At 48.2% G+C, this 23,705-nt stretch overlaps 8 protein-coding genes across 8 annotated transcripts; 6 read left to right on the forward strand and 2 right to left on the reverse strand.

Annotated features, from left to right (window-relative positions):
• Positions 1–12: 12 nt before the first annotated feature.
• EI90DRAFT_3282276 (splicing factor, Prp19-binding domain-containing protein) lies at positions 13–2,148 on the forward strand. Its single transcript, XM_039066892.1, has 8 exons — positions 13–378; positions 439–497; positions 562–635; positions 695–840; positions 899–1,060; positions 1,084–1,181; positions 1,233–1,467; positions 1,525–2,148. The coding sequence occupies exons 1-8, from the start codon at positions 48–50 to the stop codon at positions 1,896–1,898; spliced, it is 1,479 nt and encodes a 492-aa protein (XP_038910347.1). The 5' UTR covers positions 13–47; the 3' UTR covers positions 1,899–2,148.
• A 38-nt stretch (positions 2,149–2,186) lies between these two features.
• EI90DRAFT_3253508 (DNA-directed RNA polymerase II subunit RPB2) lies at positions 2,187–6,430 on the reverse strand (the record flags this gene model as incomplete). The annotated part of the gene is made up of 14 exons (XM_039066587.1): positions 2,187–2,342; positions 2,398–2,517; positions 2,579–3,384; positions 3,423–3,690; positions 3,743–4,417; positions 4,441–4,701; positions 4,756–5,073; positions 5,127–5,318; positions 5,379–5,579; positions 5,635–5,724; positions 5,779–5,923; positions 5,989–6,101; positions 6,159–6,343; positions 6,391–6,430. The coding sequence occupies 14 exons, from the start codon at positions 6,428–6,430 to the stop codon at positions 2,187–2,189; spliced, it is 3,570 nt and encodes a 1,189-aa protein (XP_038910348.1).
• A 221-nt stretch (positions 6,431–6,651) lies between these two features.
• Positions 6,652–8,556, forward strand: EI90DRAFT_2978145 (lipid binding protein; the record flags this gene model as incomplete). The annotated part of the gene is made up of 9 exons (XM_039055931.1): positions 6,652–6,909; positions 6,963–7,098; positions 7,150–7,204; positions 7,253–7,340; positions 7,394–7,607; positions 7,659–7,789; positions 7,843–8,145; positions 8,201–8,353; positions 8,412–8,556. The coding sequence occupies 9 exons, from the start codon at positions 6,652–6,654 to the stop codon at positions 8,490–8,492; spliced, it is 1,419 nt and encodes a 472-aa protein (XP_038910349.1). The 3' UTR covers positions 8,493–8,556.
• Positions 8,460–9,039, reverse strand: EI90DRAFT_3080552 (uncharacterized protein; the record flags this gene model as incomplete). Its single annotated transcript, XM_039061888.1, is given in 4 exon segments — positions 8,460–8,583; positions 8,624–8,626; positions 8,645–8,688; positions 8,745–9,039. The coding sequence occupies 2 exon segments, from the start codon at positions 9,037–9,039 to the stop codon at positions 8,678–8,680; spliced, it is 306 nt and encodes a 101-aa protein (XP_038910350.1). The 3' UTR covers positions 8,460–8,583; positions 8,624–8,626; positions 8,645–8,677.
• A 918-nt stretch (positions 9,040–9,957) lies between these two features.
• On the forward strand, positions 9,958–11,615 carry EI90DRAFT_2599735 (uncharacterized protein). Its single transcript, XM_039053302.1, has 10 exons — positions 9,958–10,331; positions 10,393–10,524; positions 10,589–10,602; positions 10,658–10,718; positions 10,767–10,783; positions 10,839–10,918; positions 10,984–11,239; positions 11,307–11,328; positions 11,385–11,527; positions 11,587–11,615. Exons 2-9 carry the CDS (start codon positions 10,433–10,435, stop codon positions 11,494–11,496), a joined length of 654 nt encoding a protein of 217 aa, XP_038910351.1. The 5' UTR covers positions 9,958–10,331; positions 10,393–10,432; the 3' UTR covers positions 11,497–11,527; positions 11,587–11,615.
• Positions 11,616–13,420: 1,805 nt separating this feature from the next.
• EI90DRAFT_3080564 (uncharacterized protein) lies at positions 13,421–15,272 on the forward strand (the record flags this gene model as incomplete). Its single annotated transcript, XM_039061889.1, has 10 exons — positions 13,421–13,782; positions 13,839–13,882; positions 13,933–13,979; positions 14,097–14,157; positions 14,283–14,388; positions 14,479–14,583; positions 14,648–14,738; positions 14,780–14,899; positions 15,034–15,175; positions 15,245–15,272. Coding segments are annotated over exons 1-8 (806 nt in total), but the record flags the coding sequence as incomplete, so codon positions are not given.
• Positions 15,273–19,395: 4,123 nt separating this feature from the next.
• On the forward strand, positions 19,396–21,215 carry EI90DRAFT_3080577 (uncharacterized protein). Its single transcript, XM_039061890.1, has 12 exons — positions 19,396–19,683; positions 19,737–19,780; positions 19,834–19,872; positions 19,947–19,960; positions 20,016–20,095; positions 20,163–20,320; positions 20,383–20,396; positions 20,452–20,531; positions 20,587–20,744; positions 20,810–20,823; positions 20,879–20,961; positions 21,015–21,215. The coding sequence occupies exons 2-11, from the start codon at positions 19,767–19,769 to the stop codon at positions 20,935–20,937; spliced, it is 630 nt and encodes a 209-aa protein (XP_038910353.1). The 5' UTR covers positions 19,396–19,683; positions 19,737–19,766; the 3' UTR covers positions 20,938–20,961; positions 21,015–21,215.
• Positions 21,186–22,250, forward strand: EI90DRAFT_3080582 (uncharacterized protein). The gene is made up of 3 exons (XM_039061891.1): positions 21,186–21,277; positions 21,348–21,986; positions 22,052–22,250. Exons 1-2 carry the CDS (start codon positions 21,273–21,275, stop codon positions 21,784–21,786), a joined length of 444 nt encoding a protein of 147 aa, XP_038910354.1. The 5' UTR covers positions 21,186–21,272; the 3' UTR covers positions 21,787–21,986; positions 22,052–22,250.
• The last annotated feature ends 1,455 nt before the right edge of the window (positions 22,251–23,705 follow it).

The raw sequence follows: 23,705 nt of genomic DNA on the forward strand, positions 1-23,705 counted from the left end.
GGTGGGAAACTGTGTCACCTGACACCCAAGCGCTTGGGACTCAGAAAATGCAAGCGCCGCGGAAACCAGCGCCTCGCCAGGCACGACCTGCCCAACGATATTTCCCTGGAAAGGCCCCAAAGGGTGCTCAAGAAGTCTCTGAATCAGAGTCTGATGAAGAACAGAAACTCAGTGAGGCCCAGCTGGAATCTGGCAGTGTTCCCATTGCTGGAGACATCGAGAATCTGGAAGATGGAGGCCGCCTAGGGATATCTGCAAAGGAGAAGCCTTCTGGTCTTGCAAGGGGAATTAATGTTGCCCTGAGGAATGTCAATGTAACTGAAGCTGGTAGAGTCATCGTAGATGGACGGGAAGAGTCTGGAAGGACAAAGATGGAACGTACGGCCATATCTATAGCTTTTCTGCGTTTTTTTCGGGTCTGACGGCTTTGCACCGCAGAATTGTCGGAGGATGAGTCTGGACAGGATGAAGCCGGGGCAGACGACGCAGAGGAGACTGTGCGTACAGATCCAATCGATATCGAGCAAAAAATCTTGTTCTTGCTGAATGTCGTCTCTTCAGTCAAGTAGTGAGGATGAGTCGGAGGAAGAAGAGGAGGAAACTTCACTCGCATTTCGGCCAATGTTTGTGCCGAAGTATGTCGTTCGTTCCTGAATTAGTTTGCATCTTTGCTACTAAAGGTTTTGTTCGTTAGACGGGCGCGAGCTACTCTCCAAGAGAGGGACGCGGCCGTAGAGAACATGGATGAAGCTGAGGCAAGACGCGAGGAAGAGGCGGCGCGGAGGAAGAAAGAGAGTCATGATCTTGTTGCCGAGAGCATTATTCGGGAACTTGCTGATAGTAAAGCACTCACCGATCCACCTACTATCTATACTCACATCCCCTCCCCTTTTTTCAGAGGAATCCAAGGAGACCGTTCCGGATGTGGATGATACCGACGGTCTTGATCCCACATTGGAGTTTGAAGAATGGCGACTCCGGGAGCTCAGCCGGATAAAGCGCGATAAGGAGGCCCAGCTCAGGAGGGAAGAAGAGCGGGAAGGGTCGAAAGACGGCGTGCGTTGCCTGAAGCTCAACGACTAGCTGAAGATGTAGAACGCGCAGAGAAGTCGCGGACGGAGAAACCCAAAGGGAAACAGAAGTTTCTTCAGAAGTACTATCATAAAGGTGCTTTTCACCAGGTACGAAATTCCCAGTGATGATTTAAGTTTTGGGCTTACTCTGGTTAATAGGATGTAGAAATTCTCAAGCGACATGACTTCACCGAAGCCACCGAGTCAACACTTGATATGTCAATATTGCCCAAAGTCATGCAAGTCAAGAATTTCGGCAAGCGTAGCCAAACCAAATATACGCATCTTTTGGACCAAGATACCACCAAGGACACTGGCGGGTTCGGTGGTGTTGGACAGCTTGGGAAACCTGGTTTGACCTGTTTCAATTGTGGCGGGGTCCATTTGCGTCGTGGTGAGTGCGTTATAACGCTCCTTGGACTTGCCGGATTGACTATAATGCAAACGTTAGACTGCCCTCACGCTGACAACGCGCAGTCGGGCCGCCCGGGATTTGGAACCGGAGCCAATGGGGCTCATCCATCAGCTAGACCTGGCAAACAGTGGGGTGTGCGGAAGGAGGATGAATCATTGGCTCCTGCGGGTCCGAGACAGTGGAGAGATCGTCCGGAAGACGATAACTATCGACGGTCAAGAGAGGAGGATGACAGAGATCGGGGTTGGAACCGGAATCGAGATAGTCGTTGGGACGAGCGTGATCGGGATAGAAGGCGAAGACGATCTTATTCGAGATCTGTGTCACCACGGCCGCGATACTCATCGCACCGGGCCCGTGAACGGTCAGGAAGCATCGAACGATCAGATAAACGTAGGAGAAGAGACTAACAGTTGTTGGTCCAACCATACATAATTTATTCCCTAGTATGCTAATGTCAGTCAATGTACTTCTCTGCACCCCAACGATGTCCATTTTTTGTTTGAAGTTGTCTTTGCAAATGGACCCCGTTCTGGTCAACCAGTATTCTTACGCGGTGTTTGACCTCTAAATACATGATATCGCACCATCACAAACCCAGTTACCAATATTCCTTAGAGACATGGAGTTCTCATTAGTAATAATGTGTAGCTAATATACAAACCAATGACGTCCACAAGATAAACAGAGCATCTACACTATGAACGAACTCTCCCTGTGCTCTCCGTATACAGTCGAGCAGCGATATTCATTGCCTGAAGCTCCTGGAATAGCAACTTCGCGGCATATGGGATGTACAATTGGGAAACAGCAACCTTGTTTTTGCAGGCTCGGCACTCGAATTGTTGTTTTTTCTATGCAACAGGCAGTTAACGGCTAAGATGGTGGTGGCTCACTAGTTGGACCTACCAAGTTAGCAATCGCGGTCAAACCACATATATCACAGACATGCAATCTGTAGGCGTCGCTAGCATCGAATAATCGTTCTTTCAAGAAACCTGCAATGCCATGGGAGATCATGCAATCGCGCTGGGACGTTGAGACATAGTGATAAGCAGAATTGCCAGGCGTAAAAGAATCAATCATTTACCTCCATTTCACCGAAACGAAGACCACCATCTCGACTACGACCTTCCACAGGTTGACGGGTAAGAATCTGCACTGGCCCACGCGCTCGTGCGTGTATCTTATCGTCCACCATGTGTTTCAGACGCTGATAATACGTGGGACCTAGATACACCTGGGCTTGAAGTTTCTTTCCTGAATGCCCATGATACATGACTTCCAAGCCTCGAGAGTGGTAACCGTGCTGGCGTAGCAACTGCGAGACAGACTCCACAGTTAATTCGGTGAATGGGGTGGCGTCTCCTTCATTCCCTATCAAAGTTGCGAGTTTGCTGAGCAAACACTCGATCAAGTGGCCGATAGTCATTCGAGACGGGATAGCGTGAGGATTGATGACAAGATCGGGTGTAATGCCTTCAGCAGTGAAGGGCATATCTTCGTGTCGGTAGGTAATGCCGACAGTACCTTTTTGACCATGGCGAGAAGCGAACTTGTCACCAACTTGAGGAACACGAGTGGCTCGGATGCGTATCTTGACGAATTTGAGACCTTCCGCATTTGTGGTAATAAGGACTTGGTCCACAATGCCGTTCTCAGTCGATTTGAGTGGTGTTGATACATCACGTCGGGTATGTGTTCGAAGTCGTTGTCCAAGTTCCTCGCTATCAGGAGGCAGAGGTGCAGTCTTTCCGATGATGATGTCTTCACCAACGACACCAGTCCCTGGGGCGATGAGACCGTCGTCCTCTAATTTCTCATACGTCCCATGCTTCATACGAAGCGTGGTATCGCGCGTTGGCTTTTCGAACTCCTCAAGCGTGAGGAGACCAGCTTTTTTTCGGTGTCAGTATAACTGCGGTAGTACATACTTCGGAAAAGACCGCGATCGATGGAGCTCTGATTCATGATGACCGAATCTTCCTGGTTATATCCACTGTAACACAGAATTGCGACAGTAGCGTTTTGACCAGCCGGTAGCTCCCTGAAGCGGAGGTATTCCATGGATCGGGTGGTAGCAAGGGGCTTTTGAGGGTAGTAAAGGATGTTTGCCATTGTGTCCATGCGGACTTGGAAGTTAGTGAGGTAAATACCCATCGCTTGTTTTCCCATAGCCGATTGATAGGTATTACGCGGCGACTACGGCAGGTTATAAAAACACTGGCTGGACTGAAACATATTCTGTACCTACTTGGTTATGGTCAGGGAAAGGAATGATGCTGGCGCAAATGCCCAGAATCATGCTTGGGTGAATCTCACAATGGGTCCACGTATGCGCAGTCATGGTGCTACGGATTCGAGCTGCGACATCGTGGTCCGATGCGCCGACATTGGAAACGTATCCAGCCGTTGCAGCATTAGTTCGTGAATTCTCCAGATCATCTGGGGTCATGCAAATCATGACTGTCTCTTCCTCCTCTGCATCGAGCAACTCGATGACACCGTCCCTAACCAAGTCGGACCACTTGTATGGTTGTGTCGCATTTCGGTCATTAAGCTTGTTGATGTGCTCTTTCTTCAACATCAACTGCTGGTCCTCGACAATAAATAATGGGCGGCATACTCTGCCAGCGTCTGTATAGAGACGCAACTCACGCTCACGGATATCACGAACGATGCTCACTTCTGAGCTTATATCGTCCTTTCTCCGCAACCGCCGCAGAGTCTTGACAAGGTTGGGAGCGTCACGATGTACACCTAACCAAACACCATTCACGAACACTTTTGTAGCGTTCCCGTGAGCGCTGTTCTCTTCTAGACTCTCGAGCCCCCACTCTTGCAAGAATTCGATGACAGGAGCAGAGATTGAACCAACAGATATGCAAGCCATGAGAGACAGATTCTTTACTAGACCGCATGCCTGACCCTCGGAGTCTCAGCGGGACAGACCATGCCCCAGTGTGTGTTATGCAGTTGACGAGGTTTAGCAATCTTGCCATCGCGACCAAGAGGGGTGTTACAACGTCGCAAGTGCGAAAGCGTGGAGGCGAAGGTGTACCGATTGAGCACTTGTGAGACTCCAGCTTTCGAAGACATGGCTTTCTTCTGGTCGCCCCAATTACCGGTGGCGAGAGAGTACTTGAGGCCGTTAGTGATAGTACTTGGTTTAACAGCCTGGCCAATGGTGAATTCTTTGTGTGTTTCCACGCACTGTAGAAACCGAATTAGGGAGATGAAAGTATTCGAGTGTAATCCGACATCTACCTTCTGCAAATGTCGATAGACATCCTTCGTGAGCTTCCGGAATAGCATTCGGAACAGACTAGCCAGAAGTGGTCCAGCCAGATCCAATCGCTTCTTTCCGAAGTGATCACGATCATCTAGCTCCCGTCGTTCCAAAGCAGCCAGCAATAACCGGTGGATCATGTACCCAAAGAAGAAAGCTTTCTTGCTTTCAGAACCCTCATTCATCGAAATATGAGGTAACATTTCCTTTTGCAGAATTTCTTGCGCGTAACGAAGACGCTTGTCCTTCGTCAGACCCGTCGTTGTCCCACGTTTGCCGATGAGATCAAGGGCAACCTGTCAACTGGTATTAGGTCCAAACAATCCGAAGCCTATAATTAACCTCGCACCTCGCGCTCCTGGATCACGAAACCTTCATCTATACATGGCTTTAACATTTCAACCATTTGTGTGTCGTTAGAATCGTAACAAATGTGTTCCAAGATATCGCGGTCAGATGTGATTCCAAGAGCACGAAAAACAACCCAGATCGGGATATCATCTCGAATGTAAGGTAGTGTAGCCCGGATAACGTTCCCCAACTAGAGAAAAAGCTGAGCATCCCAAAAAAAAAAAACAGGCACGAAAATACTCCAACGCACAGTCTTCTGAGGATTTCGGTGGTACATTTTGACCTGCATCGTACTGATGGTCTTGCCGCCTTTCTCGACGGCACTCCGCACCTCGGCTAGGAAGGAGACCGGTGACGGCTGAGCTTTGGCGAAGACGTACACGTGGTTTGCGGCCATTCGCTCCTGTGCTATAAGTACTTTTTCTGACCCATTGATGATGAAGTAGCCACCCTTCAAATACGTCAGCATCTCTGTCCCCTGTACAAACGGTAAAACCTGTGCTCACCTGGTCGTAGGGGCACTCGTTCAAATCATATAACTCTCTCTCCGACAATCCGTGTAGGATGCAGAACTGAGACCGTAACATGATCGGGACCTTGCATTATAATAATTTTGGTAACACTCTGAGATAGAGGCCCGAAGATCTTACCTTGCCAATCCAAACACTGTTAACTTGCTCCACGGGGTTGCTGGTGTCTGCAGGAATCCACTCTATTTCACCGCTGTTGCCAGAGCTGCTAGGATCCGGGACGAAAACTGCTTTAGTCATATCAACGTAAAGTGGTGCCGAATATCTGATCAAGGCGTCAAACAGCTGCGAATGGCACATCCCCTTTGAGTAATGGGAAGATTTGCTCACGTTAGGTTGCGAAGTCGAGATTCTTGCGGAAACACGGGAACCACGCTTCCATCGCCTTCAATGATGGTCGGCCGTGAAAGGTAAATTTGTCCAAAGTGGATCTCATAGCGGCGCTTTATATGCACAAGGAATGAGCTGCGAGTCCGTACTAGCCCTTGGTCTATACGTACGGCATTGTTGTCATGTTCACCAGAGTACTGAGCACCCTGGTCCAAGACCAGGTCGGCATTCTCGTCAACAAGTTCTTGCATAGTGTTCTGGACAAACTCGTCAAAGGAGTCAAGCTGTTGGCGCACAAGACCCTTCTCATCAAAGAAAGAAGTAATAACGGTCCAGCAGTCCTCTTGAGTAATGCCTCGTATCCATCATCATCGTAATACTGCTCCTCGAAACTCTCAACACCATTGGTGCTGTCCGCCGGAGTGTAGTCTGAAGGAATCATCTCATTGCATGAAGCAACACATCAGAAAGCACAGTTTCTTTGATTCGTCTAACCTGCGCTCATCGCACGCGTCCCTCTCCTCCCAACGCCTTAACTAAAACGCCAAAGGTCAAAAGTTGGTGGGTGAGCTGAGTAAACGTAGTTTGCTTCCGAATCGGGCCTCGTGATCCTTTATTCTGTCCCCGCATCGTCGGGTCAATAGTGGGGCGTAACTAGCCGCCATGGAAAGTGAGATATTCGACAGCGTAACCTGGGACACCCCCAGCGATGGGGGATTTGGCGGCCATGACCTACATGGTGACCATATCCCAGAGACTTCGACCGGCCCAGGATATCTGCAAGCAAGTGATCCTAGGCAGGCTCCTCCAGTGGAGGGCGAGCCCAAATGGGAGGGTTATCTGGATGTAGAGCTTAAGGATCCAGTGAAGGAGCTAGATGGCACCAAAGATGCATATATTTCATATCTAGTCTGTGCTAGTGTACGGCTCCCCTTCTAGCACAATTGCGTATTGTTGACCTATTTGATTTACAGACCAACTTGATAACTTTCTCATCTCCGAAACCTTCTGCGCGAAGGAGATTCCAGGACTTTGTCTTTCTTCATGAAAATCTCGTTAGGGACTTCCCGGCCTGTGTGGTGCCACCACTTCCTGGAAAGCATCGACTAGGTCAGTCGCTGGCCTACGTCGTCATCGTTGTATTCTGACTAGTTGGACTAGAATATATCACCGGAGACCGATTTAGTCCTGAATTTGTTGAACATCGTCGTGTGGAGTAAGATTCTGTCGGGTATCCGGTGACACACTATTAATGGATCAACAGACTGGAACGTTTCCTAGTGCGCATCGCTCGACATCCGATCTTACAGCGGGCGACTCTTGTTCGCTCGTTTTTCGAGTCTACAGACTGGGTGCGTTTCGCGTTTATCAATGGGGTTATTGCGCTTGACAAACTGTCCTGCAGACGGTCAAGATGCATCAGCATCTTGCACACCCACCAGGTCCCGATCCCGTCCCATCACTTCTTGACAATATCTCCGACACTCTTCTGAATGCATTTTCTCGTGTGCGTAAACCCGATGAACGTTTCCTCGAAGTCCGTGAGGGAATCGATAAGTTTGATGAGGGGTTAAACAGCATTGATCGGTTGTGGAATCGTTCTCGGTCGCGCACAGACGGTAAATATACACTCACGTGAAGGGCTCTCATTGACGTTACATCAACATCAGATTTGTCCAATGACTACCATGATCTAGCACTTTCCATTCAAGGACTCGGTTTCCTTGAGTCAGGTATTACAGAACACCTGAATGCCTTTTCCAACACTCTTCTCGAGTTCTCTGCAATTCTCAAGAATAACGTGCGTGCTTTACGACTATTCGTCCTCCGATGCAAGTTAATAGTCTGTCCCAGACTGTGAATAATACAGATCCATTCTTAACACACCTCCACTCTCTATTGGCCTACTCCCAGGCTCATCGTGGTGTACTCAGGCTGCGCGACCAGAAGCAGCTGGATCTTGAGGAACTTACCCAGTATCTCTCGAATGTTGTCATCGAACGCGATAGATTATCCTCACTGATCGCTGGCCGGCCGGGGACGACATCCCAAGGCATCGGAGCGTACCTCAGGGAACGCGTTGATGCCATACGTGGAGCAGATGACGATAGGAGTCGGGTGGAAAAGATGCGCAAACTGGATACGAAAATAACGGAGGTATGGCTCTTAAATCTCTAATGAGAGTCTTGGATTAAAGTTACTGGATGAGTAGCTTCAGGATGCGGTGACAACAGCTTCTGAGACGTCTGAAGCCTTCAGCAGCGAGACTCTCAAGGAGTACACGGTATTCCAACATGCAAAGCGTGCTGAAATGAAGGATCTTTTTGATGCCGTGGCGGATGGTCAAATCGACACTTACCGAAAGGTACGCAGTCCCCCAATCTGCAGTGGCGATGTAACTATGATCTAATGGACATGCACAGGCCATGGAAGAATGGGAGAAAATCATTCCAGTCATGCAGCGCATTCGGTTGATGTTTAACGTGTTTTTATTCTTTTGTTAATACAAATTAATGACGGACCACACATGTAAATATTCCCATTGCCTTAAGACATAGTTTTGCATGCAACGTTCGAAGCAAAAGCAAAGGGTGAACCCCTGGGTACCGGGTTGCGTTAGGATTGCTCAAGGTGCTCCAACAAGCAAGGAAGCGCACCAGAAAGGCATCATAAAACCACTCAAAGGACGTCATGGCTTTTCTGATGATGCATTCTCACCCATGGCATCAAGGTTATATGATCTTCTGACCCGAAACGTCTTCTGAATCGTCCCATTCGTCCGGTCTCATCCTCTAACTCCTCGCGCCCTTCCTGTCCCGGAGACCAAAGAGGGTTATTGTTCACGTCACGGGTGAGGCGAATGACACTTCGAGGCGACGTCGACCAGCGTGTGTATGTCGATCCGTCGGTGAGAACGACAGTCTGCTGAAATTGGGCGACAACGGGTTGAGGGAGGGCTGGAGCACGCTTCAAGTGGGATCTTCCATACGGGGAGGTTGATTTTGAACGACAGGAGATGAACGAGAGGGGTTTCCGTAAAAATGAAAACATTTTTTGAAAGTGTTCTGCCCCACACAGCCACAGTAAGATCCAGATTCTGGACGTATGGTTGCAATTGGCGCTGGTACACTATCAGTGATCCAGCTTCCCTGTCCCCGAGCCCTTCACGGGCTTCATATCGCTTGTTCTACTCGTTAACTAGCACTTGTCGCCGCGCGTCAATTACATTGACTTTGCAACGCTGCTAATTAATCGTTTGGGAATGGCTCTTTCTACGTATACATAAGGTGGCAAAGTGCGCAACTTCCGATAGAGCCTCGGGCGTTTCTGCGGTATTCGAGTCTCGTGCCCGTCTGATACTCCACAATTAACAATCAACGCTAGCTTTACGTTAACCCAACGGAAGCATTCCATTAAGCGCTTTGTGACTCGCATGCTTGGCGCTGATTCCACTGGGGACCTCGGGGGTGCTGTATCAGGATGAGCCGAGGATGTCAATGCCATGCTGCGTCCAATCTGTTCACTTGATTGGCCATTACTGTAAGTAATCACCATTGATGTATTTTGAGTTTTCTCACTTGCATACCCAGCTCTGGCGTTACATGTTACAATAAGACGAGGAATCTCACCATTTGAGCTTGTTCTTTGCCCCCATAAGCGGTAAATCCCGCATGAGCGCATGGCAACGAACTAGCAGTAAGCACATAGCTGTAAGAATGGTTACCCAACCCCTGATCTGCGAACGCTGGTTTCTTTGATGAGTGTATGATTCCTCACATTGGATCTTTCATTACATTGACGGATTGCCGATGGCATTCTAGGTGTCATTGACTTGAGCGTCAATACCACTGATACAATTGATACAACCAGCCCTGCTTGGATAACGTTTCCTAATTTGCGGCAGCTGTAAAAACACAACAGTTGCATTTTTAGTATCTCCTGTTATATATATCTCGGTCCCAGCGGTCGTTGCACTAAATTTTCATTCAATGGCAGCTAGTCTCTACACGCAACTTGTTTAAGTGGGCTTGTGAGCGCGCCGGATGCTAGGAAAGATCCCCCCCCTCTTTTCGACCACCTGTGCCAGTGGTCTGCTCAGAAAATAGATACTTCAAGACTTGAAGATGATCGTTCCACTCTCCATTACCTTATGGATCGTAACAAGCATCGCGATCCCATTCATTCCACCCTCGCCTATACTTGATCGTGGGGATACAAGTCCTCCTCTTGGACCGTTTAATGCTCTCATCAGCCCGTCTCTACTTCATGCCGAGTCACCCTCCGGCATTAATGGGACCGGTTTTCGTTCCTTGGGGCCGCAGCGGATTGTCCAGGAGGCAGTTGTGAGTCATTCATTCAGGTTATTATTTCTCAAGCTAATCAGTTGGCTTCTTCTCCGTTAAGTCACTTGTTCCGCCATCTCGTGCTGTTATGATGGGGAAATATGCGTATGATCACCTCCTCAGAACCCACTGAAAACATTTTTATTTACTCTTTTAGTGCTCGGATGGTGCTTGCTGTCATCAAGGCAATTACGTGGGTTCGCGGTTTATTCCACTGTGAAAAGAAAACCAACTGATAGAGGTTAATTTCGTGATAGTGCTACGGAACCGGGTGGGTGCTATAGGTTACGGGCACATGGACTAGATATTTATTTGCCCATTATCAGTTGCATTCCCAACGGAGGCACTCCTTGTGGGATCGGGCACTACTGTAAAGCAGGCTATCGCGTGAGTACATAACATTTCATCCGAGCAGATTATCTAAATTCAAGTTAGTGCTACCAAGACCAAAGGTTGGTAGAAACTCGTGCTTCCTCTTCGCTTCGCTACCTTAATTGGCCTTCATAGTTGTATTCCTGAGAATGGATTTCCATGCGGCCCGTTCAATTTCTGCTACAACGGGGAGACGTGCTGCAGTGATTTCGGTTGTACGTGGTCACAAGGAATCAGTTGGACACACACTTCGTTTCTTACAATCATACGTCTGCTCAAGGTTGTATATCAGGACTCACGTGTGGAGGGGATGGTTATTGCTACTTCGGTTCTCGAGTCGTGTCATCTGAGGCTGCAACAAGTGCCTCAGAAAAATTCACGTCTGTCTCCAGTGTCCAGCCTACCTCCCCCACTACTACCCCAGCAATCACAACGCCAAAATTCAGCACTCCCAAGTTCCCCACTTCAACATCTTCCTCTACGACCTCGGCACTCCCCACGATATACTTCGGAATGTACCAGGAATAAACGATGCGGTCAGTCGTGTTGTGAAGTCTACCCTAAATTCAGTTTTTGATCCATGTGTGCTTCCCTTCGTCAAAGGTCACTCAAAATATCTGCAACGGTAAGGATAATCTCTTTCTCCTATACGTATCGCCTTCTCAACCGGATATTTCGCAGGGTTGAGCAAGCGAGGGAAAGGGAATACGGAAGTATTGACATATGCCAAGCGAACCGAGAGCGAGAAAAACAAGATTCGCAACCAAGCTGGATGCGTAACCGGAAAGTGTAATTTTACGACCACAGGTCTCTCCTGCGACGAGGTATGCCAGGTGCTATAAGATGAATTCACATGTGAATGTTTCTCATTGGGCTATTGCAGTACCCCTTCGCATCTACGCAGGAAGGAGGCCCAGGTGCTCAAATTTCATGCGTTCCTGCCTACCAGAATACGCTCCAAGGGACTTATCTCAGTGTTTTCTATTCATACTATCACCTTTCGGACGGTGACAAGTTTGCGGTGCAAGCGAGTTGCTTTCACGCCGCCAAGAGGGCTTCCGTACAAGGATCCGGATCGAATGGTAAGTTGAATAGCGGTCTTTTGGGCCTCTTGTTAAATGAAGTCATCTATGTCCTATCAGGAACGTTACTTCCGCCTTTCGGCTCGAGCATAGACCCTTCCGCTGGGCATGTTGTACTTCCACTTGGTGATCTGCAAGCGGGAACGTAAGTTGAAGAGAGCGAGACGACTCAGTCGAGTTAGGTTGATCGTCACTTTGCCTTCCTTAGTTACACGATCCAGACGTCATCCCAACAGCTCGTCGGTATTGCAGGGAGCGTCATTATTTACGACTCGGATGGGGCGCAATTCTCTCAGTGAGTCCAGTAACGTGGTGAGATCTATATCGATTCTAAGGTCGTAACGAATTATGTTCAGAGCGTCCATTGGTAGCGATGGAAGAAACACTGAGAATTTCACCCTCTTTGAAGATGGAACAGGGTTAGGTGTCGTTATCTCTCCCCAGTCGAAAGTTACCGGTCCGCTCTCAGTTAATTATTCCTACACTGGCACTACCACTAGTATTCATGGTGCCAGTGGCTCTGGTCCGACGCCCAATCGCCCTGACTGGCTTGCCTGCTTCTGGGTTCTCATGATACCAGTCTTCATTCTGGTGTGGCTATGAGTTTATCAATGCCCCTACATTGTGTTCCGCTCTCCGCCTTCTGCCTCATGTCTGCAATTCTGTAACTCAAGCTCGGCATCAAGTATTTTCACGTTAAAATCATTTGTGTAGTTCTTTGTATGCTCTGCCAAGCCTGAGATACCTAAGTCTTGAGATCGATTTTTCCCTTTCCACTTTTGTGAGGACTCATGGTTGGGATGCGGTGCCATTTACCCAGCCACTCACCGATGTATTGCAGGAGATTCATTGTCGCCTCTTATTTTGACCTAGGATCATCGGGGTATGTAACGAGGAGTCTGCCGCGGATCACCTCTATCTCTAGCGGAAATATCATCACCTCTCCCACTGTCGCCCTGGCAATCTCAACGCCAAAATCCCCTCCCACTATATATAACCCCTTCTTCCACTTCTTTCTACGGCCCCGGCACCTGTGATAATCTACCTCGGGAACGTGGGGGATCGAAAGTGGATGCGGAAGGCCCAACGCACGTCCGGGGGAGGGGGAAGAAATTTTTCACAAAAGCGATTCGCATCCAAGTCGGGTGTGTCGCCAGAAAACGTAACTATGGCTCTTATGCAATGCATGAGACGATGGTTTACTTATCCATCAACTGAACTGTTTTTCTCATTCGTAATCCCCTTCACATCCATACACTCGGAGGGAGTAGTGATGCGCTGCAAGGGGTTTCGTGTGCTTGACAACGGGTTCTATCAGAAGCATTCCAGCGAGTCCGGCTGCCTGATTCCGTTAGACGCTTTGTGCATGGGTGATCGGTTCCAATTAGCAGTAGGAGTTCACTGGTCACCATAGGAACGTGTAGAATGGATGCCAGGCCCAACAGATCCTTGGCAAGTTATTCAATTGTCGCATTAAATTTTTATAGACTCAGTTCAGTGGTTCTGTTTATGTAACCCGATTGAGCCCAACCGCGAAACCGGGATTACCCAAAAAGGCTCTGCTTAGGTAAGCGATCACGTTCCTGAACAACCATTCATCTTATCTTCTATCGCATCCAGTGGTCATGCAAAGCCTTGTACACCTACCCTATTTAAGTGGGCGTGTAAGCGTACTCAGATGCTGAGGGAGAGGCCCTCTTTTTCGACCTCACGCCTACGTAAGATATAGGCAGGTCACCAGTTTCTATTGGAATCGTAAAGCTAGATGTTGGCAAACTTTAAGTTAATTGTCCCTGTCTCTATCATTACCGGATGGATCACAAAAAGCGCCGCAGACCCGCTCATTCCACCCTCCCCTGTACCCGGTCGCCGGGATACTCTTGGGCTATTTAATGCTCTCATCAGCCCGTCCCTACTTCTTGTTGAGTCCCCCACTGGTACTAATGAAACTAATTTTCAATCCCTTGTGGCCACTGCGGGATGTCAAGTTGGCACTTGTGAGTCATTCATCCAGGTTCTACTTTTTCGAACATAATCATTTAGCTTCTTCAAGACCCTTGTTCCCCCATTTCCTGCTGCTACGACGGATACACATGCGTATGATTACCTTCTTGAACCCATTGGAAAGATTTTTATATGCTCCGTAGTGCCCAAATGGTAAATGCTGTCCTCAAGGCACTTACGTGGGTTCACCGTTATGATCCACCGTGAAAGAAAACCAACTGATCAAGTTTCCGACAGTGTTATGGATCCTAGTGAGTGCGCAAGGTTAGAAGCACGTAGATTCGACATTTAGTGTGCACATTATCAGCTGCATTCCCAACGGAGGCACTCCTTGCGGGACCGGACACTACTGTAAATCAGGCTATCGTGTGGGTAACATTTCATATGAGCAGGCTTTAGTGATGTCTCAATTCAAGTCAGTGTTACCAAGGCCAAAGGTCGGTGGAAATTTGCGCTTCGTCTTCGCCCAACCACCTTCTATTGGACTTCGTAGTTGTTTCCTAATAATGGATTCCCATGCGGCTCGTCCCACTACTGCTATAACGGGGAAACATGCTGCAACACTGTCGAAGCTTGCTGCAAGTCTGGATATTACGTATGTGCATGTACTTTGATGCGATGTCGTTCTGCTAACGTCATTACAATAGTGTTACGGAAATGGGTTTGTTTGGCCGTATTGTGGAGGCTAGGTCTCTCATTATCAATAATCGACAGATGCATTCCGAATGGTGGGACACCTTGTGGTTTTGGTCATTATTGTGACCCTGGAACAGAATGCTGCGGCAATCAGAGATGTACGTGGCTACAGGCCTCGCCTACAAACACTTCGTTTTCACAACAACAACACATCTGTTTAAGGTTGCCCTTCGGGGAACACCTGTGGAGGGGATGGTTATTGCTATCTAGGTTCTCAGGTCGTCTCGTCTGCAAGTATCTCAGAAGACTCCACGTCTGTCTCCAGTGTCCAGACCTCCCCCACTACTACCCCAGCAATCACAACGCCAAAATTCAGCACTCCCAAGTTCCCCACTACAACATCTTCATCTACGACCTCTGCACTCCCTACGATATACTTCGGGAATGTACCAGGAATAAACGATGCAGTCAGTCGTACTTCTGAAGTCTACCTTAGATTCAGTTTTTGATGCATGTGCCTCCCTTCTTCAAAGGTTACTCAAAATATCTGCAACGGTAAGGACAATTCCTTCTATACATATCACCTTCTTAAAACGGGTATTTCGCAGGTTTGAGGAAGCGGGGGAAAGGGAATATGGAAATTTTGACATGTGCAAGCGAACCGAGAGCGAGAAAAAAATGATTCGCACCCAAGCTGGATGTGTAACCGGAAAGTGTAATTTTATGACCACAGGCCTCTCCTGCGACGAGGTATGCCAGGCGCTGTAATCGTGTACGAGATAGACCCACATGTGGGTATTTCTCATTGATATATGAAAGTACCCCTTCGCATCTACGCAAGAAGGAGGAACAGGTGCACAAATTGCATGCATTCCCGCCTACCAGAATACATTCCAAGGGAATTACCTCAATATTTTCTATTCAAACCATCGCATTATGGACGGTAATAAGTTCGCGGTGCAAGCAAATTGCAATCAACCCGCCAAGAGGGTTTCTGTACAGGGATCCGGATCAAATGGTGAGTTGACCAGAGGTTTTGGGAGCCTCTTATTGAGCGAAAATTTCCCTTGTTATCATGTTCTATTAGGGACGTTGCTTCCACCTTTCGGTTTGGGAATAGACACTTCTGCTGGGCATGTTGTACTCCCACTTGGTGATCTAGAAGCGGGAACGTGAGTTGATGGGTAAAGCCATTCAATCGAGTTGCGTTGATATTCTTGTTGCCTTCAGTTACACGATACAGACCTCGTCCCAACAGCTCATTGGCATTGCAGGGACGTTATTATTTATGACTCAGAGGGTGCACAATTTTCTCAGTAAGTCCAATAACGTGTTATGTTCATATCGATTCTGAGGCCGCTGCAATGAACTATCTCCAGAGCGTCCATTGGAAGTGATGGAAGGAACACTGAAACTTTCACCCTCTCTGAAGATGGAACGGGGTTAGGCGCCGTTATCTCTCCCCAATCGAACGTTACTGGTCTGCTCTCAGTTAACTATTCATACACTGGCACTACCACTAGTACTCACGGTGGCTCTGGTTCTATGCCCAATCGTCCTGATTGGTTTGCCTTCTGGGTTTTCATTGTACAACTTTCACTCTGGCCTGGCTATGAGTTTACTAACGTCCCTTGAACACTATCATTTGTTCTGCTTTGCTCTCCGACTCCCGTCAATGTCTGCGACCCAGTAACCAGATTTGGGATCAGGTGTTTCTCATCTAATCCATTCATTCGTGTCTTTGCGCACTCCAGTCAAGAGATATAAGACTCGGTTATCCTCTTGTCGGCCCCCATGCCCAATGTGCACTCCGAAACTAGTCTTCATATCATTGAATGTTCTGCACTCTATGCTGTGGGTACCGAGCTAAGAATGGACCACGGCAGGCATTGGGGCTCCCAATGCTTCACCTGAGCCGTAATCTTCAGAGGCTCGTCCATAGTCCCTGTGGGTGTGCGTTTCTGTCTATAGGCACACACTCCAATGGGGAATGGAGACACCAGCTCCAGCTATCGAATCATGCCAACAATTTGCCGTCGGATAGGGTTCGAGTTGCTATCACTGGTCTTGAGATATAATGCATTTCTTTCTTCTCACTTCCAGTATGCTTCAACTCGACGTTGATGCAAGGCCCCATTCTCGTCTGTGAGACTGCTCCTGACTTTGTGAGCCGCAGTTGACGTCTTGTTGCGTGCGGTTGAATGCTTCATTGATGCAGTGGCTGGACCCCGTCGGTCCCCGATACAGGGTGTAGTGTCAACTGAGTTTGCGACTAGTAGCCTGGCACAAACACGCCTGCCTCCAGCGACGATGTCACTTCTCCCACAGTCGCTCCAGTCATCTCACGCTAAAATTCTCTCACTCCCACTGCGACCTCTTCATCTGATGCACACGCTTGAGCTATTTCCCAGATCTTCCTCGTAGATTTATTGCCTTCTCAGCATGGTATTGTTTTTATTCAATAAGTGGGACGCCGAAGCCGTGATGTATGTTTGGGAGTGAAGAAAAAAAGGCGATTCACACTACTCAAGCTTCGTGCGTGAACGGAAAGAGTAATGTCTCATGAGATGAGGTGAATCGCTATGGTGATTCTCAATCATACTACCCCGTTGCATCTACTTATGCAAGAGTGGAGGTGCCGATGCACGGGTTTTATGCGTTCACGCCCACCGGCCAAGAAGGCTTCTATAGAGGAATCTCGTTCGGTTCTGATGGGGAGTTGGACAACAATCTTCTGAGCTACAGGCTCTCGTTCGATGGAACTTCCCTATACTAAATTCAAATATGCGTTATTATAAGTGAACGTTGTTTCCATCTTTTGTGCGGTCAGTGCACGTTGTGCTCCCACGTGGTAATTTTCAGGGGCATGAGTGTGCATGTCAACCCCCTAATAAGTGAATGTTGGGGAGTTCAACATCCAAAGGCAGCGTTTGTCCCCTGGACCGTGATATAACTTCAATTCCTATCTTTGGTTTTTTTTTTTTTTTTTTTTTTTTTTTTTTTTTTTTCTATCTTTGGGTTGTGGGGCGTCCATACCATTGATGATTTTTTTTTTTTTTTTTTTTTTTTTTTTTTTTTTTTTTTTTTTTTTTTTTTTTTTTTTTTTTTTTTTTTTTTTTTTTTTTTTTTTTTTTTTTTTTTTTTTTTTTTTTTTTTTTTTTTTTTTTTTTTTTTTTTTTTTTGACGTAATCAATACAATATGCACAAAATGCCGTCCGATGATTGCCCATAATTTCTCTTGACTACTTGTTTAGGTACTTTTTCGCTTATTGTTCGCTAGTTCTCTCGCAGTCGGCTTGTTACCAATGGTCCGGACTCATTTGGCAGACCAACCGCTCACTCCAGAACCCCCGGCGACACCCTGCGCTGACCAGCAAAAACAATTCCGCCGGTGGCGGGACCACCAAGTGAGGAGTCTCTAATAGATGGGTCACAGGTGACTATATCCATTGCCAAAGCGAAGGTGCAGTCTGTATCGTCCCCTGCAGCCATTGAGCTTGGGCCCGACCTGCATAGGGAGGCTGCTTAAGTGAAAGAAAGCGCAGCTTTTTTTGGTGGCCTCCCCGCTCAAGCAATAATGGAAGCGCCGTCGATCAGGAACCCTCAAGATCCAGTCCCACTTTGATTGACCAATCTTACCTGACTGCTGACTCTTCACCTTCCTTGCTGTGCTGGTCGTGGTATACAGGAATCTTCATGGTTACGTTACTCCGCGATGGGACCTTGCTTGGGCAGACACCCCTCAAATGAAGGGCATGTCGACGAAATATTTACATAGTAAATATCATGTTTTTCAACGAAGCCTGTCGGTGACCAACTTGGCGAAAGTAAAATGTACTCTTGATACAGAGGATAACGTTTTCACCCCAGATCCACAAAGACACGCCTCGATCCACACTCCGACTGTATTGAAGGCATACTTCTAGGGACGCGGGTCTTGAATCATCACGGAAAGTCCGCAACTACAACTTCCCCTTGTCTCGGATTGCCGTCATCACTGGTCATTCGCAACGCCGCTGCCCCTGGATCACCAGGAAGCTCTACGAGCCCCCGGCCCCCAACTCGATATCGCGCTGTGGGAATGGGCATCAGGGTGCCGATCACGTTGGTCAAACTCTCCTAATGAATTCACCGACAGATAGGTCCAAGGATCGAGGACAGGGGATATATTTGTGGATGTGAACAATATTGGACCTATGGTAAGCAAGAGATTGGAGGGACTTCTCAACACCGGGGGAGACTGACTTTCAGAAGGACCCAGACCCACGATTGGGGCGTTGCATCTTTCAGCTGGGTCATGTTAAGATCAAGTTTGCGGCTGTAGGTCCGTGCGCCCATGAACTACGGGACGTCGATATAATCTCTAACACCGACGTGGTGTAAATGGAGAAGGTGGAGACAGCCTAGCGTTGAATGTTCCAGAGTAGCTTTGAGTGTTCGAGTATCGTTGAGTGTGCAGGGGAGATTGTGGAAACTGGGATCGCAATAAATGCTGCTGCAATGAGGGCAAAACATGTCGTGTGTTCGCACCAACAGGGATGCACGATCGCGAGGGAACTTCATGTCTCATATGGATGCGTCACCTGCAAGCGGGAATTGGGAGTACCGGCACGGATCCAACGTCAGCCGGAGTCAACACACCAAGGCGGGCAGATAAAGGATGGAACCATGTACATAGCCTGCCTAACGTTTCGCTCTTCTCGGCCATCCTCCCGGGTCACATCGCCACACGGGTGTACGACGGGCACACAAGCGCCAGCGACCAAGCGCAAAAACAGCGATCAAGAACTCTTGAATGAATATGAGGTCGGGATTTCATTTGAGTCATAATAGCGGTATTTACAAATTCTTGATCTTGTGATGCCGATCTCTGGAGAGCAAGTACTCACAATGGAAGACTCGGGTGTTCTCGTACCGCAGACACAGATAAGACATGACCCATTTAAGTGCGTTGAGTGCTTTTGCCAGCAGTGAGACGCTCCTCTTTCGCTATCGCTGTTCGACAGGCAGACCTGATGAGAAAAATGTGTCAATTTCTTTTTGGCAGATTGCTCATGTTTTCATCGTCGCGTTGTTCATTGCAGCAAGCGCCGTCGCCGGTCCTTGCACTCCCCGCTTACCTATTTCCAACCGCGATTATACAAACCCAGCGCTTGGACCAATTGACGCGCTCAACAACCCTGTGCTCTTCGCTTTCCGCAACAGAACCAACTTCCAAGCACTTGTAGCGGCGGCTGGCTCATGTAACCCAGGCAATTGTAAGTCCCGTTTCTCGGACCAGCCGGCGCTTAGCTCCTTTTTTGCCGTCAAGTCTTCTGTGCTCCCAATTGGTGTTGTGCCGATGGGAATGTTTGCGTACGGCTATCTTCCTTGAAACACTTTACAGGTGTTCTTATCCGCTCCTTCAGTGCACAGATGGAAGCGGGTGTTGTCAGCATGGTTCTTACGTGAGTTTCCCATTTCGCTCAGGTTGTTTAGTGCGGTTAACTGAGTGTTTCTTCACCAATGCTGCTCGGAATAGTGTTATCAAAATGGGTCTGTTGATTATATGAATCCTAGTTCACTGTCTCATGGTAAACCCATTCTCCAGTTGCATTCCGAACGGTGGGACCCCCTGTGGTACCGGTCACTATTGCCAACCAGGAAAATCATGCTGTCAGAATGTCGGTTGTATGTAAAACCTTGCGCCGCTCATAGTCTCGCCGATCACCCACGATGACTATGTCGATTATTATAGGCTGCGACCCAGGGTATTCATGCGGACCTGACACCTCTTGTTATCCATCTGCGACGAGGACTATTACGAGGACTACTACGTCGACCACTACGTCTACGACTACTACTTCACACCCAGGAGTACCTTGCGGAACTGGATATTGCAATCCAGGCTATTATGTGAGTGCTCCTTATGAAAGCGAACCTTCGTCTCCGTATCGTCCTTATGCTGCTCGAAATAGTGTGCTGACAATGGGTCCGTCGACTATATGAATGCTAGTTCGCTATCTCATGGTAAACCCATTCTCCAGTTGCATTCCGAACGGTGGGACCCCCTGTGGTTACGGTCATTATTGCCAACCAGGAAAATCATGCTGCCAGAATGTCGGTTGTATGTAAAAACTTGTGCCACTCATAGTCTCCCCGATCACCCACGATGATCACAGGTTGTGACTCAGGGTATTCATGCGGACCTGACACCTCTTGTTATCCATCTACGACTACGACGACTACGACGAGTACTACGACGACTACTTCGTCTACGACTACTACTACAAACCCAGGAGTACCTTGTGGAACTGGATATTGCAATCCAGGCTATTATGTGAGTGCTTCTTATGAAAGCGAACCTTCGTCTCCGTATCGTCCCGCTTATGCTGCTCGGGATAGTGTGCTGACAATGGGTCCGTCGACTATATGAATGCTACTTCACTATCTCATGGTAAACCTGTTCACCAGTTGCATTCCGAACGGTGGAACCCCCTGTGGTACTGGCCATTACTGCGAACAGGGATTAACATGTTGCCAACCCGGTGTCAGCTGTATGTAACAACACAAGAACTTGTAGTGTCCACAATGACTGTGTCGATTACAGGCTGCAATCGAGGATACTCATGCGGATCGGATGGTACTTGTTATGCAAGCACTTCAACTATTACGACCACGACTACTACCACGACTACTACCACCCCTACCTCTACCTCCACCACCTCCACCACTTCTTCTACTACTACCACCTCTACGACAGCTACTACCACTTCCATCATTCAGACCTCTACGACCACTGCCCCTACTTCATCGACAACTCCGGCACTACCAACGATCTACTTTGGGAATGTGCACGGAATAAACGATGCGGTCAGTTATGCCTCCGAAGTCATCGCCTTTCGTGTTCAGCCCTTGACATAGCTATGTTTCTTCATCGAAGGTCACTCGGAATATATGCGATGGTGAACAATCTCTTCTTCATAGCACATTTGTCGCATTCTGAAACTGGTATTACCGCTTTTGGAGGTTTGAAAAAGCGAGGCAAAGGGAGCTCAGAAGTTTTAACATATGCCCGGCGAACTGAGAGTCAAAAGAAAACGATTCGCGATCAAGCTGGATGCGTTGTTAGCAAGTGCAATTCGACTGTCACAGGCCTCTCGTGCAATGAGGTGCGACTGGAAATTTACGACATCCAAAATGAAGTCCCGATGCATTTTACGATAGTACCCTTTCGTGTCCACACAAGAAGGAGTTGCCGGTACACAAATTGCATGCATCCCTGCCTTCCAGAACACGTACCAGGGAACCTATCTCAATTATTTCGTTTCCCAATATCATATTTCGGACGGCACGAAGTTCCTTGTTCAAGCAAATTGTGATCAATTGACCAAGCGTGTTTCGGTTACGGGATCCGGCTCAAGTGGTGTGTTGTACAGCCCAACCAGTCATGCCCGGCACACTTTTTCGTCCAACTAATACTTGGGAGGTCCGCAGGAACACTACTACCACCTTTCGGCTTAACCTCGGATAACTCTTCCGGGCATGTTGTACTTCCACTTGGTGATGTGCAAGCGGGGGAGTAAGTATGGAGAAACTGCTTATTCAAGCCGCAATATTAATTCTGTCCTTTTCCCTTGCGTTCAGTTACACGACACACACAGCATCTGACAAACTTGCCGGCGTCGCAGGGAATATTGCCATTTACGATTCGGATGGCGCAAACTTTTCTCAGTGAGTTTGATAGTATGATGAATGACAAGGAGGATTTCTGTTCTGACGACGTTGTGATGGACTGTCCCAGAGCGTCCATTGGCCAGAATGGAGATAACTCCTTGACTTTCACCCTCCACCAAGATGGGACAGGATTAGGTGCTGTAGTCTCACCCCAATCGCCCATTAGTGGGAACATATCAGTCAACTTCAACTTCACTGGTAACCTCTTTTCGCGAATCAATGGTTCTAGTCCTGCACCCAACCATCCAAATTTGGTGCTCTTTTTCGGAGCGTTCATTGGACCGGTCCTTCCTCTGGTTTGGCTATGAGATCGCATACACCTCTTGATTACATCATGCTCCAACTTATGGCAAGGCATTTTATCTGTTGTGTTGATTCTCTTTCTCGGAAATGGCATTCACGTTAGTGAATGCTCCTGTAGCTACAACAGTTCATGAAAAGTTCTTGAGCCCCGGACCCGGACCTAAAATAAAGTCTCACAATTCTATGTTGGTGACAGGATCCTTTCCTCACCCAGCTGTTTTGCCACCCTTCCACCTTGCCAAGAGTGGATGCTGCCCATGGTACATGGAGAGGATGGAGGCACCTAGCATTGAGTGCTGTGGAATCTGGAGTAGACAAATAGAGATTGTGCAACTGGGGTCGTGATAAGTAGTACTCATGATGCTGCAATGATGTCAGGGGACGATCCCTGGGTCCCCATGACCCCTCTCTATGGCCCACAGCCTATCCTGTAAGCAGCCCTATCCAGGGCATAGTCCTACTGTGGGTAAGAAAGTGAGAAGAAGGTTAACTTCTCACTTTCCCACAGTGGCCCCAATATGGCGAAAACTTCCAGGGATACCCGGAAGTCACATGAGGGCAGGATCCGGGGCCGGATCATGCGGCACACGGCATGGGAAGTCAAGTGTAGTGGGTCCGGGTCTGGGCTAGTCAGGGTGTGTACCCTGACAAATGAGGACACAGCAGGGGCTTAGTGGGGAGTGAGTTGTGAAGATGGGTGAGTTTTCCTATCCCTGCTAAGCTACTATAAAAGGAAGTGGACTGTGTGTCAGGATCCGGACCCCTGCTGGGAGTGGCCAGAGAATGAGGCCGGGTGTGGAAGCTGGGGTACTCTCCCCAGCTGCTAACTCAAAGTCCCTGAGGGGACTGGCCTCAGCCTTCACAGGGAATGAGCTGAGAAGAAGGGTAAGCTTCTCAGCCCCCTGTGGGGCTGACACAAAAGGACCCTAGGAACTACAGTTGAAACTGTGATAACCCATACCCTTGCATTCCCAGACTTTAGTATGGGTAATGACAGGTTATGCGGTACCTCAAATATTGGCAAGGTCTAAACATTAAGATTATGTATCTACATAAAGCCCTTCTACACAACCTTTTTGAAGTATGAATCGAGTGTACTGCTGTGGAGTGATGACTGAACTTGGTGATGGGTCTCGCATCCAAACTGACCTAAAATGACTTCCATCTTCCATGCAAACGAGGAATGTATTTGTTTGGTGTAAGTCATTAGCAAAAGCGCTGCCTGAAGAGCCTCCTGATGTGAGACAACTGGTGTATCATC

Source organism: Cantharellus anzutake, assembly GCF_015039405.1.
Source record: "Cantharellus anzutake strain C23 chromosome Unknown EI90scaffold_82, whole genome shotgun sequence".
NCBI lineage: Eukaryota > Fungi > Basidiomycota > Agaricomycetes > Cantharellales > Hydnaceae > Cantharellus > Cantharellus anzutake.

Coding starts and splice junctions, on each gene's coding strand:
- EI90DRAFT_2599735 (XM_039053302.1), top strand. CDS start 10,433: ATGCGTATGATCACCTCCTCAGAACCCACTGAAAACATTTTTATTTAC. Junction 11,240..11,306: donor TACCAGGAATAAACGATGCG/GTCAGTCGTGTT, acceptor CCTTCGTCAAAG/GTCACTCAAAATATCTGCAA. Junction 11,329..11,384: donor CACTCAAAATATCTGCAACG/GTAAGGATAATC, acceptor GATATTTCGCAG/GGTTGAGCAAGCGAGGGAAA.
- EI90DRAFT_3282276 (XM_039066892.1), top strand. CDS start 48: ATGCAAGCGCCGCGGAAACCAGCGCCTCGCCAGGCACGACCTGCCCAA. Junction 379..438: donor TGGAAGGACAAAGATGGAAC/GTACGGCCATAT, acceptor TTTGCACCGCAG/AATTGTCGGAGGATGAGTCT. Junction 1,468..1,524: donor CGGGGTCCATTTGCGTCGTG/GTGAGTGCGTTA, acceptor TGCAAACGTTAG/ACTGCCCTCACGCTGACAAC.
- EI90DRAFT_3080577 (XM_039061890.1), top strand. Junction 20,096..20,162: donor ATGCTGTCAGAATGTCGGTT/GTATGTAAAACC, acceptor CGATTATTATAG/GCTGCGACCCAGGGTATTCA. Junction 20,532..20,586: donor ATGCTGCCAGAATGTCGGTT/GTATGTAAAAAC, acceptor CGATGATCACAG/GTTGTGACTCAGGGTATTCA.